General features: G+C 38.9%; 1 protein-coding gene across 2 annotated transcripts in view; it reads right to left on the minus strand.

Moving 5' to 3' along the window:
* Positions 1-6,408: 6,408 nt before the first annotated feature.
* fign (fidgetin) overlaps positions 6,409-16,262 on the minus strand; it is a 27,329-nt gene continuing 17,475 nt past the window's right edge. For both annotated transcript variants that reach the window (XM_031858499.1, XM_031858498.1), the window contains one exon: positions 6,409-12,986. In XM_031858499.1, coding sequence (XP_031714359.1) covers positions 10,771-12,978 — 2,208 coding nt within the window. In that variant the 5' untranslated portion in view covers positions 12,979-12,986 and the 3' untranslated portion in view covers positions 6,409-10,770. The remainder of the gene's footprint in view (positions 12,987-16,262) is intronic.

Raw genomic sequence — 16,262 nt, forward strand, 5'->3', positions numbered from 1 at the left:
CAGGAACATTTTTTGGACATAGTGGGCATTTCTTGAAACCACAGATAACGTTGAATGCCGACATTTTTTCAAATGAGGTAGAACAACAAGAGAAGTGTTCCTAGCCACCTGATGAAGTGAGTTTAATATTCACTGTTCATTTTGCTCTTTTATTGGTCTTTACCAGCTTCTGTGGGAAATAACTAGACCTTTAGCTAAATGCTCTACTATGTTCACCGGCTGACTAGCATTGTCTGTGCTTTGGTGCTCGTCCAGTAGTTGGCAGTGCAAACTTTTTTGCTAAAAACAGCTACCTGCTGGTGCCAGAAACAACACTATGTGAGTGGTGAGATCATAGACACAAGAGGACGTAGACACCATGATGTCACCCATTGGTTTGTGAACTGCCGTTTTGAAGTCAAGCGTTTGGCATGTTTGGCCGTCGCCATCTGTTGTCACCACCCTGGCTTTTTTAACCACAAGTGAGACGAGAGACAACTCCCAGACTAGACAGCGACCTGTCATTGACAACGATGCCTCGGCCTAAAGCATATTCTGCTTTATCGTGACAATGAGACAATGTTTACTCATAGGCAACAATTCCAATGAGACGCATGGTCATTTTCTCATACACTTCTATACAAAAATACTTATTTTTGCAACCAGAGAAGTCATCCCTGTGGGCTATTAGAAAGAATGCAAGTTTCAGGCACTTCGGCATTGGCTTCACTTCTTTTGCCTTCTGGGCGAGACTGAACCGGAGCTATTGAGTTTCGAACCAGAAAAATAAAACAATGAGCTGAAAGACGTTAAAATGTTCCTTTGACCTGAGGGAAACTGCAGAGTCAAGTGAAAATAGTTTGCGGGTGTGTCTCGTTGAGCTACCCCTTTCACACATAAGTAGCCATGTGATCCATTGCTAACTTAATACTATTTATTATAGCAGCTTTAATAACGTGTGACATCGCCTTTATGGATGTTATTCAAATCAATCCCTTCTTCAACATCTGTTCTCTTGTTCTCTGCTGTTGCATTGCATTAATTGTGTATATTCTAGTTTGTAAATTATGAATTAATTAATTCACAAGTTAATTTGATTTGAGAAAACTATCTCTACTCAAATAGATCAAAAACATAACAGAGACCTCTTAAAAAGTCAACTGACAACGTGGCATTAAGTAGTATCGTGTTTCATGAGCCGGTGATCTGAGTAAACAACACGCTGCGTATAATATAGTCCCTCCACAGTTTGACATTTCCCTCTGATTTTCATATCTGTGCCTGAAATGACAGTCTATGTAACATGTGGAGGCCTTAAAAATGCCATGGCTGATATGAAATCAATTTGCATTTCCCCGGTGCCTGGATAACATGGCCCTGTCAGAGGACCCTGCAGATCTGCTGGAGATAATGACGTTATAGAGGGCGGCTTGAACGGTGGAAAGGATGAAATTGAAAGAGTGACGTTCTGTGTTTCCCGTGATTGCCTTGACTGGAGGATGTGTGGCTATTGGACATGTACTCCTCTGTCTTTGCTCCCCATTAGCTCCACTTGTTCCCAGACAGGGGTTAAGACACACTAAAGAGATCCACCAATACGACCAGTCAAAGCCTCCATGTGTCAGTGATGGTATTTCAAAAGTGTCAACTTTTAAATAAAGAAATTATAAAACTCTAATAAAGCTCATTCATTCCAACCTTACTGGTCATTGGTTCAATGTTTTACATTTGAAGTGACAATTAATTAGAGATTTCATAAGAGCGATTACTATAAGTTATTAAGAAAACATTAGACTTTTAGGTCACTTTTCATGTTATGTCTTAATGTATAAATGTTTTTAATGCAATGATGCACTACTCAACAGCTAAAGAGAAAGATAATTGACACCAAGTATAATGTGTTATTATTCCAGTAGTTAATGGATAAAAGAAGAGATAATATAATTTAAAAAATGTCAACTGTTATTCCATTGACTTCATCCTGCGGCACTGGCCTGGTGTTACAGGAATGGTGTGTCATCCCGTCATTATATTTTTCAAAGAGGACCACACAGTAATGGTAACTACATGCCACTTTGGTCACTTTGCGAAAATGTGAAAAGGAATTATGTGAATAGTGGAGATCACACACAGGAGTGCACTGCATTTGTAAAGCCATATTACAGTGCACAGCCCAGAATTTGTTATAAACATAGGAAGTGGATAGTTGATGGTGCTGACCTGAGGACATTTAGACGTGATCACGCTGGTGCAGGGGGCCAGCTTGTTATCGAGCTGAGTGTATGCTGACAGAGAGGGACATCTCTCCCGCAGCTGCAACACTAATATACGCGGCTATAAATACAAGTGAATCCAGCTGAGTTTTTCCTCACTTTGCCAATTCCAGGCTTTTGAATGTAAAAATGCTGACCTTTACACCCCGAGTCAGACAACTTGCTGTCTCTGTAAGGGGAAGAAGTTAATTTGTGGCAGGTAGTAATAGATAAATTGGAGACCAAAATCACCAGTTTCTGATACCTCTGTATTTTACCTGGACACGGAACATTTTTCTGTGAAATACTGCAAGGGGAATTAGAGTTTAGAGTTAAGATGAATACACAAACCAGCATCAACAACGGAGGGAATAGTTAGCAGAAGAAGGTCAGAAGGGCATCTTAAGCCTACAGCTCAAATTAATTGTTTGTAGGTTAACTACTGTAAGTACATCTACTCATGTTCTGTATGATTTTGAGGGACTTGAATATCTTCTTACTCCACTACATTTATTTCAGAGCTATAATTACTAGTTAGTTTGCAGATTATTTACATGTATAATATATATATACAGTATATATATATAATATGATGCATTGTTTACTTCTGTACTTTTACTCAAGTAACATTGATGCTGTGAAACCTGAGATATGGATTCAGAATCACTGTAGATCACACTTTATACAAATGAACAACCTTGCAGTGTTTGGAAGCACTGGTGTAAAATATGTACTTTTAAGTCACAGAAAATATTGAAAGCCTCAATGTCTCTCTTGTTTGTATTCTGTACTGGTCCTTGAGAAACAGAAATGGTTCTGGGTAATTACAGCTGACATTAAACTCTGGATGATTGTAAAAGTAAATATTTAGGTTGGTTACATTTGTTGCTGAACATCATGCTGAAGACATTCGCACACTAATTATATTCATGGCTCACGGTTTGACTTTTTTCTTCTTTGTTTCCATACATCTCATTATTTTTTCAAATCAAGATAAATTGCTTTGAATGCCTGGGGATTAACAAGGTCATATCATAAGTATCCAAGAGTATATGGTGGCTTTGATGGTGCAGGGATTGGTAAAGTACAAAATGTGCTGTTTTCCACGTTATTATAATAAATAAACACAGTCCACTCTGTTTACACAAGTGGTCCATTGGGTCTAATGTCCACCCTTTGCAAGCTGCAGGGTGCATTTTAAATACCCTGCAGTACACTGGCATGCCCTGTGTATAATAGAGTAGTATACTCACAATATATAAAGGAGACGGGCTGATAATGAATCTGGCTCGAATCAACCTTCTAAAATTCTGAAGGGGAGCAGAAATGTGTCCGTCGCTCCCATAACAATTTTCAATTAATAAAAACATAATTTCTTCCAGTCCCCTAGGATGGGGATTCGGTATAACTCGAGGGCCCTCCCTCACATGGTGTGAACAAACCTTTTTGCTCAGTAGCTGTGTGAATATGTGTGTGTGAGACACAGACTGTTTCTCACAACTGTACTCACACACGCATACACGCACACACACACACACACATGGCAAGGAAGTATACTTGTCTGTATGGTTTGTTCGCACTCAAGAGATAAAACTTTACATGTTGCTCCCAATTAGCACAGCAGTGACCGTGCACTGTCTCCTGTGCTCAGCTTCCCCTCTGAAGGGGGGCTATTTATGTGAAGACTCATGAGAATGTGAGAATTGAGGCGAGAGACAAGATATGGACTATGTGAGATAGAATGTGTGTGTGTGTGTGTGTGTGTGTTGTGAGGGAGAGAGAGAGGCAGTGAGAAAAAGAGATAGAAGGAAAGGGAGAATTGAAATGGCTTAAGCATCCATTTTGAGTAGAGAGACAGGTCCTATTAACATTTAACAGCATTTGTGCAACTTGGTGCTGGGGTTATGATGCAAATGAGGAGGAATTAAAACTGGCCAGAGGTTTGTCATTGATGGATTGCAGTCTGGCAGTGCTCACACTTCCTAGTGTCCATCAGAAGCGATTACTGTGTAATTAAACCTTATTTCTGGACTCTCTAGTGCATAATTACTTTGTGAATGTAACCATCATCTAAAAGCTACAAAAATGCTTTACCATTTAGTCGAGCAGTCAGTTCCATGGGCTTGTGTCAGATATAGCCATCAGACAGAGCAAAAGAACTGTCACTTTTAATAAGAAGCAAAAAATTAAATGAAACTGTATGCTTATTACAGAAAAATTAGGCTTTCAAGAGTCCTTTCAGTTATTTGCATAATTTATTCCCCACCCCACCCGCCCCCCCCCCCCCCCACATATACACACACCGCAAGCTTTAAGCAATTTCCCTCACATTTAAATAGATTGCACATTTAAGGCTACTTAAGGAAAATTATCACTTTGCATATTTTAATTGTTATGAAGGAAGTGATTTGAGAGAGGTCTGTGGCTCATCCTCTTGAGCCATGCGGTTGCGAAGCTGTCTGATTCGGCTGCTCGGCGCTGCAGCACCACAGATAACCTCCGAGTTCACACACATCCACTCCAGTTTCATCAGAATGCAAATGAAGCACAGAACACTGGGACAAGTGGATCTTTGATATTTACAAAATAGCCACTAATAACTTGAGTGTAATTTGTTTGACTCAACTTTATTTTCTCTCTTATCAGTCCTGATTTTTTTCCGCCTGCTGGTCAAATGGGCTCTTGTTTAAAAATTCAGTGGAAATAATCAAAGAGCCCGCTAGAATGATCTATCTATCTGTCTGTCTGTCTGTCTGTCTGTCTGTCTGTCTGTCTGTCTATCTATCTATCTATCTATCTATCTATCTACCTACCTACCTACCTACCTACCCGTCTGTCTGTCTGTCTGTCTGTCTATCTATATCTATACATCATATTATGGAAAATTGATTCAGTGCATTGTCCAGTACAGGACAATGCAATATACAGTCTGAATTTACGTAGCTTGCTGGATTATTTGCTAAGCTTATTTGAAAAGCTTCTTTTTTTTTTTTTAACTAAGTTTTAAACTAAAACTGAGTGCAAATGTCACAACTGTTTCATGGTGCATCACAACTCTATTGCACGTCTTTAAAGGTAACTCACCCAACACTTTTCATTCATGGTTCTGAACCTAGTTATTGTGTCAATAAATTGTCCAATATCCACCACAATGAAAAGTTGTTTTTTCATAGTGTTTCCTCCAGTCAACCCTGAAGATGTTTGTTATATACAAATCTCTGTTTTGCTTGACACTGACTGCTTCATGTACTATACAAGAATGTCAGTTTTGTTGAGCTGAATGCTATTGTGTATCACACTGAGCTCAGCAGGGCAAAGTTTACTGGGAAAAGTGAATACTGCACAGTACTGTAGTAAACAGAAAAGGGATATATATGTACCGTATGTATATACCGTAAATGTATTTGAGTGAAGAATAACTTGCGGTAGTTCAGTAAAAAACAACACATTGTACCTCATCTCAGTACGTAACACCATGTCATAAATAAAGTGTTTGACACGTATTATTATTGAATGGATCATTTTGCATGTCAAGGCTCAAAAAGTGAATGAATGTTCAGATATTGTGAAGATCACGATTTCACTAAATTAAAAGATTAAAAGAAAATTATAATGTGACTGGAATGATTATTTTAATCAAAAATGTTAAAAAGTTTCCAATTCAGAAATAGAGTTAACTTTAATGAATTAGGCATACTTTGTGGGGCAATGTACAGAATAATAGCCTCGCTGAATACGACTTGTGAAGATTCTCCAAGGACAGTTCTCCATGGGAGACTGTAATGTTTTGAGTGTTCTCGCCTTGACAAGCTTAGCAATGCTTGTGAGGAAGAGTGTTCATACACTGACAGCGCACTGATAAAAGGAAATAACCATTTTCACACTCCTTAGTTTTTGTAAACTAAATACTGTAATTTTACTCCACATTATCGAAGACTCTTTATTTAGAAAGGCTCTATGGAAACGAAAACATATTTTATTTACAATTTTCAGTGCAAAGAATGGATCTTTCCCCAAATGATTAGCATACAGGACATAATACAGGTATAATGTATTTGATTTTTTTTTTCTCTGTAAAGCCAGTGTTTTCCACCCCAGGTTTGGAAGCATGAAATAGTGGATATATGTTAGTTCTGTTTATAAACTCCACCCACAGCTTATATTGAGAAACTGAAAAAACAATTACCAACACTGACACAATATGCTGGTACTTTTTCTCATTTATGTTAATTTGCACAGAAACTTCCCAGTCATATAACACCTACTACTTAATAATGAAAGAGGATTTTTAAACATAGCTGTTCATTTCCTAATAAATAAATAAAAAACAGCCAGTATGGATTAATAAGTTATCATGAATCATGCAAGGTGTATTGGTTGGAGGACTGCAATAAAAAGTAAGCTTTAAAATCAGTCTCTGTAAACTGCTGCGAACTGAATTATTCACTATACTGTTGTTGAACACCAGTGAAATAGAGAAATGATGATTTAAGTTGTCATGGCTCTAACACGGTCTTCCACAACAAATAGCTTGAAACGGAAATAGCACAGGCTTAAATCAATCACACCATTGCAAATTTAATCAAGTACAGTTACAAAATGCATCCAGTTTTCAGGAAAAAAGAAAACATCTTTATTCAGTATTTCAATCACCTTTATGTACCTTGAAATTAAAATACATTTAAATCGACTTTACTGTAAGTATGGCAATACATACACACATAGAAACATGTATGTGGTGCATTTTTTGTATGTATGCTGTATATCATTAGCAAATGTACAATACATACAGCTATGTGCAAGTTTATTCTCTGTACATGAATACGAAAAGTAAAAACTCAGATTTTTCATATCTTAATGTTATCCCCTCATACTTGTATGTGGATTGCAAGTGCACATACATACACGTTAACATGCGCACTACAACAATTCACAGAGGATTAAAGCAATTTGTTACTTTTTAGGAAATGAATTGGAATTGCATTGGCGCCTTTGTATAACACCTTCACAGCCTACAGCAAATCAATGGAAAGGTGGTATTGTAAATAAACTGGACCTCAGTATGAATGGTTGACTTCATCGTTGCCTTCAAGGAGCCTTATTTTTTCTGTGACTTGTACTTGACAGTGTAAAGACAGTCTTTGTGAGGTAGACTGCTCAGATTCAAGGGCAAGCATTTTTTTTTTTTTTTTTAATTTTCTCTTTTTTTAACTTTTTTTAACTTTTTTTATCCACAAATGCATAACATTCAAAATGACAGGACATAAGTACTACATGTACAATATGTAGCAATGAGGTAGAAATGGTTATAAAGAATACCAGATTATAAAACTACATAAAGATGGAGTCAAAATCTTAAGCAGTTCTCAACAAAAAGATGTTACAGAAATACTGACAGATTTTGAACAAGAAAGCGATTCAAGTGGCTGAGTTGGCATAACTGTGAGACTCAATGTGCTTATCATATGTTCTGCTCGTGTTGGTTGTGACTGTTTTGATAACATCTAGCATGTGAAATATACACCCTATCTAAATAACTGCCATTGTTTTCCTCATATCAGATCTTGCTTTAAGCCTTTTTACTCTAGTTGTGATGCAAATAAAAACATACAAAGGTAACATCTTATATATCTGCCTTGCACTGTGCTATATTGCACTGTTAGGGAGACAAATATGTGACAAGACCTGTTGTTGTCAGGGTGATTACAAGTACTGCTTAATTTGGGTGGAACATTTCTCCTTTTTAACATACATCTCTCTGTAAGTTCATGAACAGTCACTCTAATCTCATGGAATCTGAGCTCGTTAGGGCTTCTTATCACCTTCTTGTCAAAAACCCTGCAATGAGTTTAAATACTTCTTACAATTAGTAATGATGGACACAAAAATAATTATAGTCCAGTCTGACAACACAATTTGTGGTATATGACATTTTTTGCTATATTGCTTTTTTTTTAAAGATACACAAATTAGCCATGTTTTCATTGGTTCTCCAGGAAGGGGTGAATGACTGTTCATAAACTCAGACCGGATAAAAGTGTAAAACTACAAATGTTTTACAAAACCCACATATATTTTACATACTGTGATATAATAACTTAACAATGCCAAGTGGAAGTGCTACAAAATCGCCAAATTCCAATATCCACAGCTCACACTGTGGCTTTAAGGTCACTGACGCTCCCATCTTCTTAAAACAAATCATCATATTCACAAGAAAGCTATTTCACTTTGGCTTCAAGGAAGTTTTAAACCAATAAACACCTCAAAGTGCAGTTACAAATGACAAAATATGTCAGGGGCTTTTAAAAAAGTATTTCACATTATTATTGGACTAATGTTTCTGTGTAACTACACATTTTTCAACTTTGAAACTTCCAAATGGACTTTGCTGGACACTTTAATGGGTAAACTAATTTAAGTTTAATCAACCACTTTTGTACAGTATCAATCAATCAATCAATCAATATCCACAATGTATAAAAAAAAGAACAGGTACAACATGTGCAATAGGCAACAAAGATGAAGGGACCTCATTGTAAAAACAAACACATGGTCCTTTAGTGCCTCTGCAGTACACGTACACCTACAGTGCTATCTACTTCAGTGACATTTGTCGATGTGCGAGTGCTTTGCTTTCCGTACTGCTCAGAGGACATAATACATTCAGTCACATTTTTTACTTGCCAATTGAGCTGTCAGTCCTGCTCTTTCATTGTCAAAAAAACGCTGCATGGAAATGTACTGGTTAACGGCAGCAAGTAGTGATTAACGGAATTGTAAACATAACATTTAAATGTGAAAGTTACAACACAATAAAATAACAGTTTTGTGTACAGTGAGACTAGCCTTCAAGACATGTTCTTAAAAAGGAATGCCACTCAATTCATGAATGTTACAGTTATGACCTAAGACAGACAAACCCATTTTTTTATTTTTATTTATATTAAAATAATGGAATTGGTTTTCTAAGCTGGATGATGTGTATAAAACATAGCTGCAAATGCTGTCACACGTAAATTTCTATTTGACATCACAGATTCAGAGGCCAAACAAGCAATGGCAACAACATCCACTGGTGAGTGTTAGCTAATACAGACCAATTTGTCCTAAGGCAAAGGCATAGTGTATCCCAAACCTGATATTCAGTGGTATTCCCCTTTAAGTGCATTACGTGGTTCTTGGGAGTTATCAGAATGTAAAGCTAATAGATTTTGCTCACAACAGAATACTGTTTGGTGTTCTCTCAAAAGGTTTCCTCATCAAACAAGCGAGACAGGTGCTCACATTTATCTGTCTTCATGTATTTGTCTTTCAGAGATAACTAACAAACTGAGGTAGAAAATAACTTAGGCTATACATAATCCATAAAACATCAGCAGGATGGAATGAAATAGGTCGGGACAGCTGTCTTCCTAAACCCCAAGATGTTGGTCTGCAACTTTTGAATTTCTCTCAGCTCTGCATCATCACAAGCTAAAGTAAAGAGACCCAAACAAATTACTTTTTTTTTGTCTCGTAAATAAACCAGATTTACTCTTATACATTCATGTCAGGAACCTTCTCATTTCATTCTGAGCTTTTTGAGGTATTATATAGCCTTACATTTGTTTGATGATGGAATTTCAAATGCAAGCCAAATGCTCTTGCAGTAGTGCTTTGCCACACGCTTATGAGGTACTGCACATATCATCATCACTTTCCTGAGTTTTCAAATAGAGAACATCAAAAGAATGAATGGTAGAATTTTACATTTATGTGAAACACTGTGAATTACTACTGAAAAGATATTCTAACAGCATTACATAGTAATATATTGTTTGGAGTGTAGTCATATTGTAAAATAGTATTTGTTTTTTTTATTTTTTATCTATAGTGGAGAGATTAGTACAGCAGCCAAATTCACCTTAAGTTTGCTAAAAAACAAATCACATTGTACATAAAGTATGTCCATGTTAATTTAAGGATTTACACATTAATAAAACCTGTGTCAGGTAAAGTCCAACTGAAATGATACCAATAAATGTCATTTAACTCAAAGTAACCACAACTGTTCACAGAGAGCACAAAACAGACACAGCCGTAGAACACTAATGGAAAAGAGAGAGCACATTTTTTGTCTCATTTTAAAGCTTTTTTTTTATATATTAGCACAGTTCACCAATGAAGATTATGAGGCAAAAAGAAAAAAAAACTTAACAGCACCAGCTCAGGCACTTGATAGCAACTAAATCTCAAGATCAGCAGAATAGTGTGTATATATATTTATATATATATATATGTATATACAAAAAGAGGGGGGAAAACTTCTTCCAAATCGTTACAGTTTTAATGAGCATATTAAGCCATATAAAGCATTTAATTAACTTTTACCAATGTGTGATGTCCAGACTGTCATCTTCTGTCTAAGGACAATCCTTTTACTGTATATAGTATTTTCATGTCACCATTGTTAATCATTTTTCTCTTTCACTGAAGGCCAAACACTAATTTGTATTGAACTACTGGTTTCCAAGGAATTGTGTTTGATGAGTCTCTTTCATTGACCACAACCAAACATTTTATTCCACTCAGTGTACATGTCAAGTTCTTTTTGTGATATGCTGGGCTGGAATTTGCAAAACACACTGTCAAAGTCTTGGTAGGAGACCGGTCCCATCTGAGTGGGGTGGATGGCTGAGAGGTCAGTACCAGGAATGCCGTGGAGGGGACCTACCACAGCCTGTTGACACAGCTGAGCCACATCCAGTCCAGAAAAGCCCTCTGTCCTCTGAACCAGTAGTGACATCTCTTTGTCACTAAGACAGTAGTTGTGCTGTGAGAGCAGTTGGGTGATTATCTGGTGTCGTGCTGTCCCATCAGGCAAGGGGATGAGCAGTCGCTTGGCAAAGTACCTCCGTAGGGACTCTGGGATCTCTTCAGGCTTATTGGTGGAGCAGACCACGAGGACATGGTCCTCAGCGGAGGTCAGAATACTGTCAATCTGCATGAGGAGCTCAGCCTTGAGGCGATTCACTGGGCTCTCCTCACTTAGCTGGTCTGACAGCAGCAGGTCCACCTCTTTGATGAACACCACTGCTGGCTGGCGACACCGGGCCACCAGAAAAGAAGCTTGAATGATCTTGTCTCCTTCCCCCAGCCACTTGGTGACCAGAGCTGAGCTGCTGAGTTGCAAGAAGGCAGCCCCCAGTTGGCTGGCCATGCAGTGAGCTAGCAGCGTTCTACCAGTTCCCTGAGGTCCAAATAAAAGGAGGCTCCGAGGTAATGTAGCAAGTCCACTAAACATATCTGGCCTTAAAATGGGCCATAGTATCTCCTCTTTGATGGCTGCTTTGGCCATATCCAGACCCACAATGTCGCCCCAGTCCACTGGAGGGCCCTGCTGAAGGATTTCTGTGGTCACCATCTCCACCAGGTTGGAGTCACTGTTCTTCAGTTGTTCCTCTGCAGCATGGATTGACGAGGTAGCTGCACCAATGTCAGGCCCTGTTAGGGAGTGTGAGAGGTGTTGTCTGTGCTCTTCAGTTTGTTCACTCATGACGGGGGATCCAAACTTGCTGTAGGGCTCAGTTCTGAGATCACCCACAGAGCTTTTGGTTGATCCATAGGATGGAGGAGTTAGTGCTCTGCCAGAGTGTATAATAAATTTTCTTTGTTGATCTGAAGACATTGGCTGTTTGGTTGGCTTAAACGCTAAAGACGATGCTTCAGCATTTCTGTCAAAGCCATTGCCCCTGTCTGAGTCTGAGACACTGTCCGTTATTCTGTACATCGGGCTCTGTGATGAGCGCTGTTGGTTGTAGAAATGACCATAGCTAGAGTCCATATCTCCATGTCCACTCATGTAGAAAGCTTTTCGTTTTAATGAGTTGGATGTGCTGCCATTCAAAGGTGTTGGTGCAATTGGTGTATGATTATGGGACTGGTAGGTGTAGCCGGGCAGTGTGGAAGGAGGGATTGGTGTAGGAGCTGCAATGCCGGATGGCAGATAAGCAGAAGCAGGGGGTGCTCCCCCAGGGCTATAACCAGGGCCGACAGCAGTCTGAGAAGGATACCCTGTTGGAGGATAATTGTAGCTGGGAAGGTTTGGAGACCCAGCGTTGTAGCTCGGCACTAAGGTAGGGGGAGGAGGTGGAGGCGGCGGTTGTAAGAGCCCAGCACTGTGCAAAGGAGAGGGAAGGGCTGGAGTACTCTGGCCACTGTAGCTAGAATGCAGGTAGGAGCCGTTGTAACTGGCAGTATATTCCTGAGAGGGGAGGCCCGAGTGGAGAGTAGTGGCTGTGTGGCTCCCACAGTTACTGCTGGAATAGCTAGGCTCAGACAAGCTGCTGGCCCCCCCTGGGGAGCTGCCTATGCTAGCCGACACATCTGTAGGGGGTAGGGCAGCTGTCATTCCAGCTTTGCTCACAGATATAACATCTGGAGCACAGTTCATTGGGTAAATCCCCTCCTGCCAGGACTCATTCTCTGACTTTCGTCCATTCATGAGTCCAGTGGTGCTATCAGAGTAAGAACACAGCAGGGCTCTCTCATTTGGGCCCTCTAAGATCCCGGAGTACTTCTCTGCATATTTCTTAAGCAGATTGGAGGCAGTCAGTGCAGAGATGTCATCGTTTGCCCATGCATACTGGTATGTTCGTTGCAAGTGGCCCCGGTAGGCCTCTACTTTGTGTGCTGGCGAGCGGGTAGTGGATGAGATGTCAAAGTGTTGTTCTGCCCATTGTGTGTGCTCTGGGGTCCACTGCATCTTTAAACCTAGATATTGTGCATAAGGAAGAAATATGTCAATGTAAGCATTATATTAAAATAATATTCTAATATTTGAATTGTTCCATAATCAAATAGTGACAGTAAAATACTGTGGAAAAAGTATATAATACATACATTTGATTTCAATAGTTTGGGAGGAAAAAGAAGACAGCAAGAGGCTTTTCTGACATAATTTGGGAAAGTTAGCATTGAGAAAATGTTTGAAGAAAAACTGTCTAAATGTCCGCCATATGACAAACAGACAACATTAACAGAACACACAACATGGTCAGTATGAGTAGGATATGGGACCCAACACCTGGTTAGCGTGGTATAATCCACCCAACACAGAGCAGAATGACACAGACATAGCAGGTCAGTCTATAATCCAACTCTCATCTGAGGCATTCTGAGACAGTTTCAAATCTGCTTGGAGGAGCGCAGCAAAGCAATCTTCCTTGGCAGCGCTCTGTTGCTTTCATCACACAAACCCCTCAGCCCAGCATGAATTACATCCACATCCAGTCTGCCTACTGCTTCCTAGTCCACAGAGTGAGGGAGGGGAGGAAAAAAAAAAAACATGCTTCACTTGTCTTTTTCTCTGCAGCATCTCTCAGCCACTCTATTTGGCCTTGAGGGTTTGAATGACATGAATAATCAAGTTAAATCCTAAAGTCAATCTGCAAATAAAAGATTTTACACATGCTGTCATCTATAACTCTGTTTGGGATTATCAGAGGATGTACTATAGCCTCAAAGAATGTAGACTATTAAAGAGGTTACGGCTTAAAACAATCAGAGATAGTGCACAGAGCCGCAAACATCTTACATCAACACTAATCGGAGCAAAAGCTAGAAGACCATATGAGAGGAGACGCATTTAACCAAACTTTCCCTGCCTGTTATAATGGTCCATGGCTTTGCTAATCAGGCGTTGCAGCGCTATACTTCATACTTCAGTACGTTAAGTCCATATCACAGGATTTACACAACAAACAGCTACTGTCCAGAGGCAGATTACAAACACAATGTTTGTCTGCGGCTTCCCGTCTGACTCCCTTCCAGCTATTTGCCCACCCGCCACACTAAACACCAGGAGCTAATTAGCAGGATGATGCTGCACTAATTGTGTTAATTTACAAGGTTTTAGTCAAAGAGATCCATGCTATGGCTCACATGGTTGTCAACCGTCCAAGCTAATGATTAAGAAAAAAAGCCTGAGGCAAAAAGCCCAGGCATGACAAATATGGTAGCCATACTGTGCTGGAACAGAAAGGTTCATCAACATACAGAAAATAGAATATGAAAACAAATTGTAGTATCACAGGGGGCAGTGACAAAGATAACTACAGTTGTAAAAAAAAAAAATGTAATTTATGTAAACCAAAACCCTATTTAATTACGTAATAGAGTTACATGTGTATGAACTGAAGAAAATGTATGAATGAAAACCTTTAGAATAGCAGTAGCAATAGAAGTCTCACTCACTGGCTTTAGACCCATGTGCATCTACAGTAATTTAAGTGTTAGTCACCCACTACATTCTAGGTCAGCTGTTATGTGAAGTTTGTATGATGTTTAATGCCTGCCCCTCTTGTTGCATTAAAATACCTTTTTTTTTAAAGTGTTGAATTGCATTATTATTCCACATTATTGCTAAGATAAAATGTTCCCTTCAAAACAAACAAAACAGTATTAGGGCAAGACCAACTCGCACTATGTTGTCTACCAACAAATCTCAGCCATTCACAGCATTTACTGACACCGCAGTGTAAGTATCCAGATTGTAAAATCATTCAGTAGAGTTCATTAACACTCAAGGCACATTTTGTCAATAACAAAATTGCACACAGCTTACTGAGTGAGATTCTTCTATTACTGTTAATCCTCCCTGAACAATGTACCACTTTGGACAATCAAAGGAGTGCTGTTCACAAAGTGTACTTGAGATCTTTGAGCATCAGATATTTAATGAAATAGAAACCATCCAACCATAAAATGATTTTCTTATAAGTACTGCACACTGTTATAAACATTCTCTACAGTACATAGAAAGTAACTCAAACTTGAGATTTGATTTGTGGAACAAGGTATTTTCTTTTCCACAGGCAAAAAAAAGTATATTATATTAATACAGAACATACAAAGAGAAATACAAGAAAACAATGATTTTTGAACCGTAAACCAACTTGTATTGCATTCGAGCAATAACACAATGGCTGTTATCATAATTTGTGTTGTAAAATGATTCAGTGCATCAACCAGTTTTCTCTTAGTATGTATCCATTAAGCATACAATTTGAAGGAGAATCAGACTCTAAAGACTTTGGTTTATACAAAGGTTATAGTGTAGATAGCTAACACACAAATAGACACAAATGCACCCACGTGCACACACAAGCAGTGCATTAGCATAATGATCTTGTACTTTGGCATTACGGTAAAACGGTTGTCCTTTATTCCACCTGCCTGGAAATTCAAATAAAACATCTACAGGTCCCTTTGTCTTTCTTTGAAACGGTATAATTACAGAGTGCTCCATTAGTGGAATGTTTTCAGATAGCCTCGGGGCTCCAGCTCAAATTCCACTGATCAGCCACCAACAAGTAGAGCCTTTGTTGGACCACTGTGTTTGTCAATTCATAGATCTGAATAATCCTCTGGCGTAAATCTTGTAGACGATGATACTATAAGATGCTATTCTTTAGTCATTTACAGTATCTAATTTTTTTAGCTATCTATCTAATAGGTTGACTCATATCTGAATGATCACCCTGCTGAATTTAAGATTAAAACACATCTTTTGTTAACAGCACACAATTTTACAGAATCATCCCTGGGTTTAAAAGTGACAATTTATGTTTTATAATATATATTTTGGATTATATCACACTCTTTCAAGAAAAAAAGACCATGGTGGAGGCGACATGCATTAGACATGTGATGCCACAGTGTTATGCTACGCAATGGTGTTTAATTTCTGGTTCAGTTATCATTAGCGCTGAAACAGAGATGCTGACCTTTTTTGGGAACTATTAATCTGGTAGCCTAGGCCGTTTTTAAGCAAACAAGGGTGGGCCTCCACTCTGTCCATCCAATTTCCTAGTGCGTAAATTGGCCCGCTGCTTGCACAATTCTCTATTCATTACTGTGCTGCTGAAAGGAAGCACAGAGGTGGCAGAGCGGTTTTCTTTTCCTCCTTTAGTGTGTACGTGAGTGTATGTGAGACACAGGAAGAGAGAGAGAGAGAGAGAGAGAGAGAGAGAGAGAGAGAGAGAGAGA

Source organism: Anarrhichthys ocellatus, unplaced genomic scaffold, assembly GCF_004355925.1.
Source record: "Anarrhichthys ocellatus isolate YVR2014 unplaced genomic scaffold, GSC_Weel_1.0 scaffold20, whole genome shotgun sequence".
NCBI lineage: Eukaryota > Metazoa > Chordata > Actinopteri > Perciformes > Anarhichadidae > Anarrhichthys > Anarrhichthys ocellatus.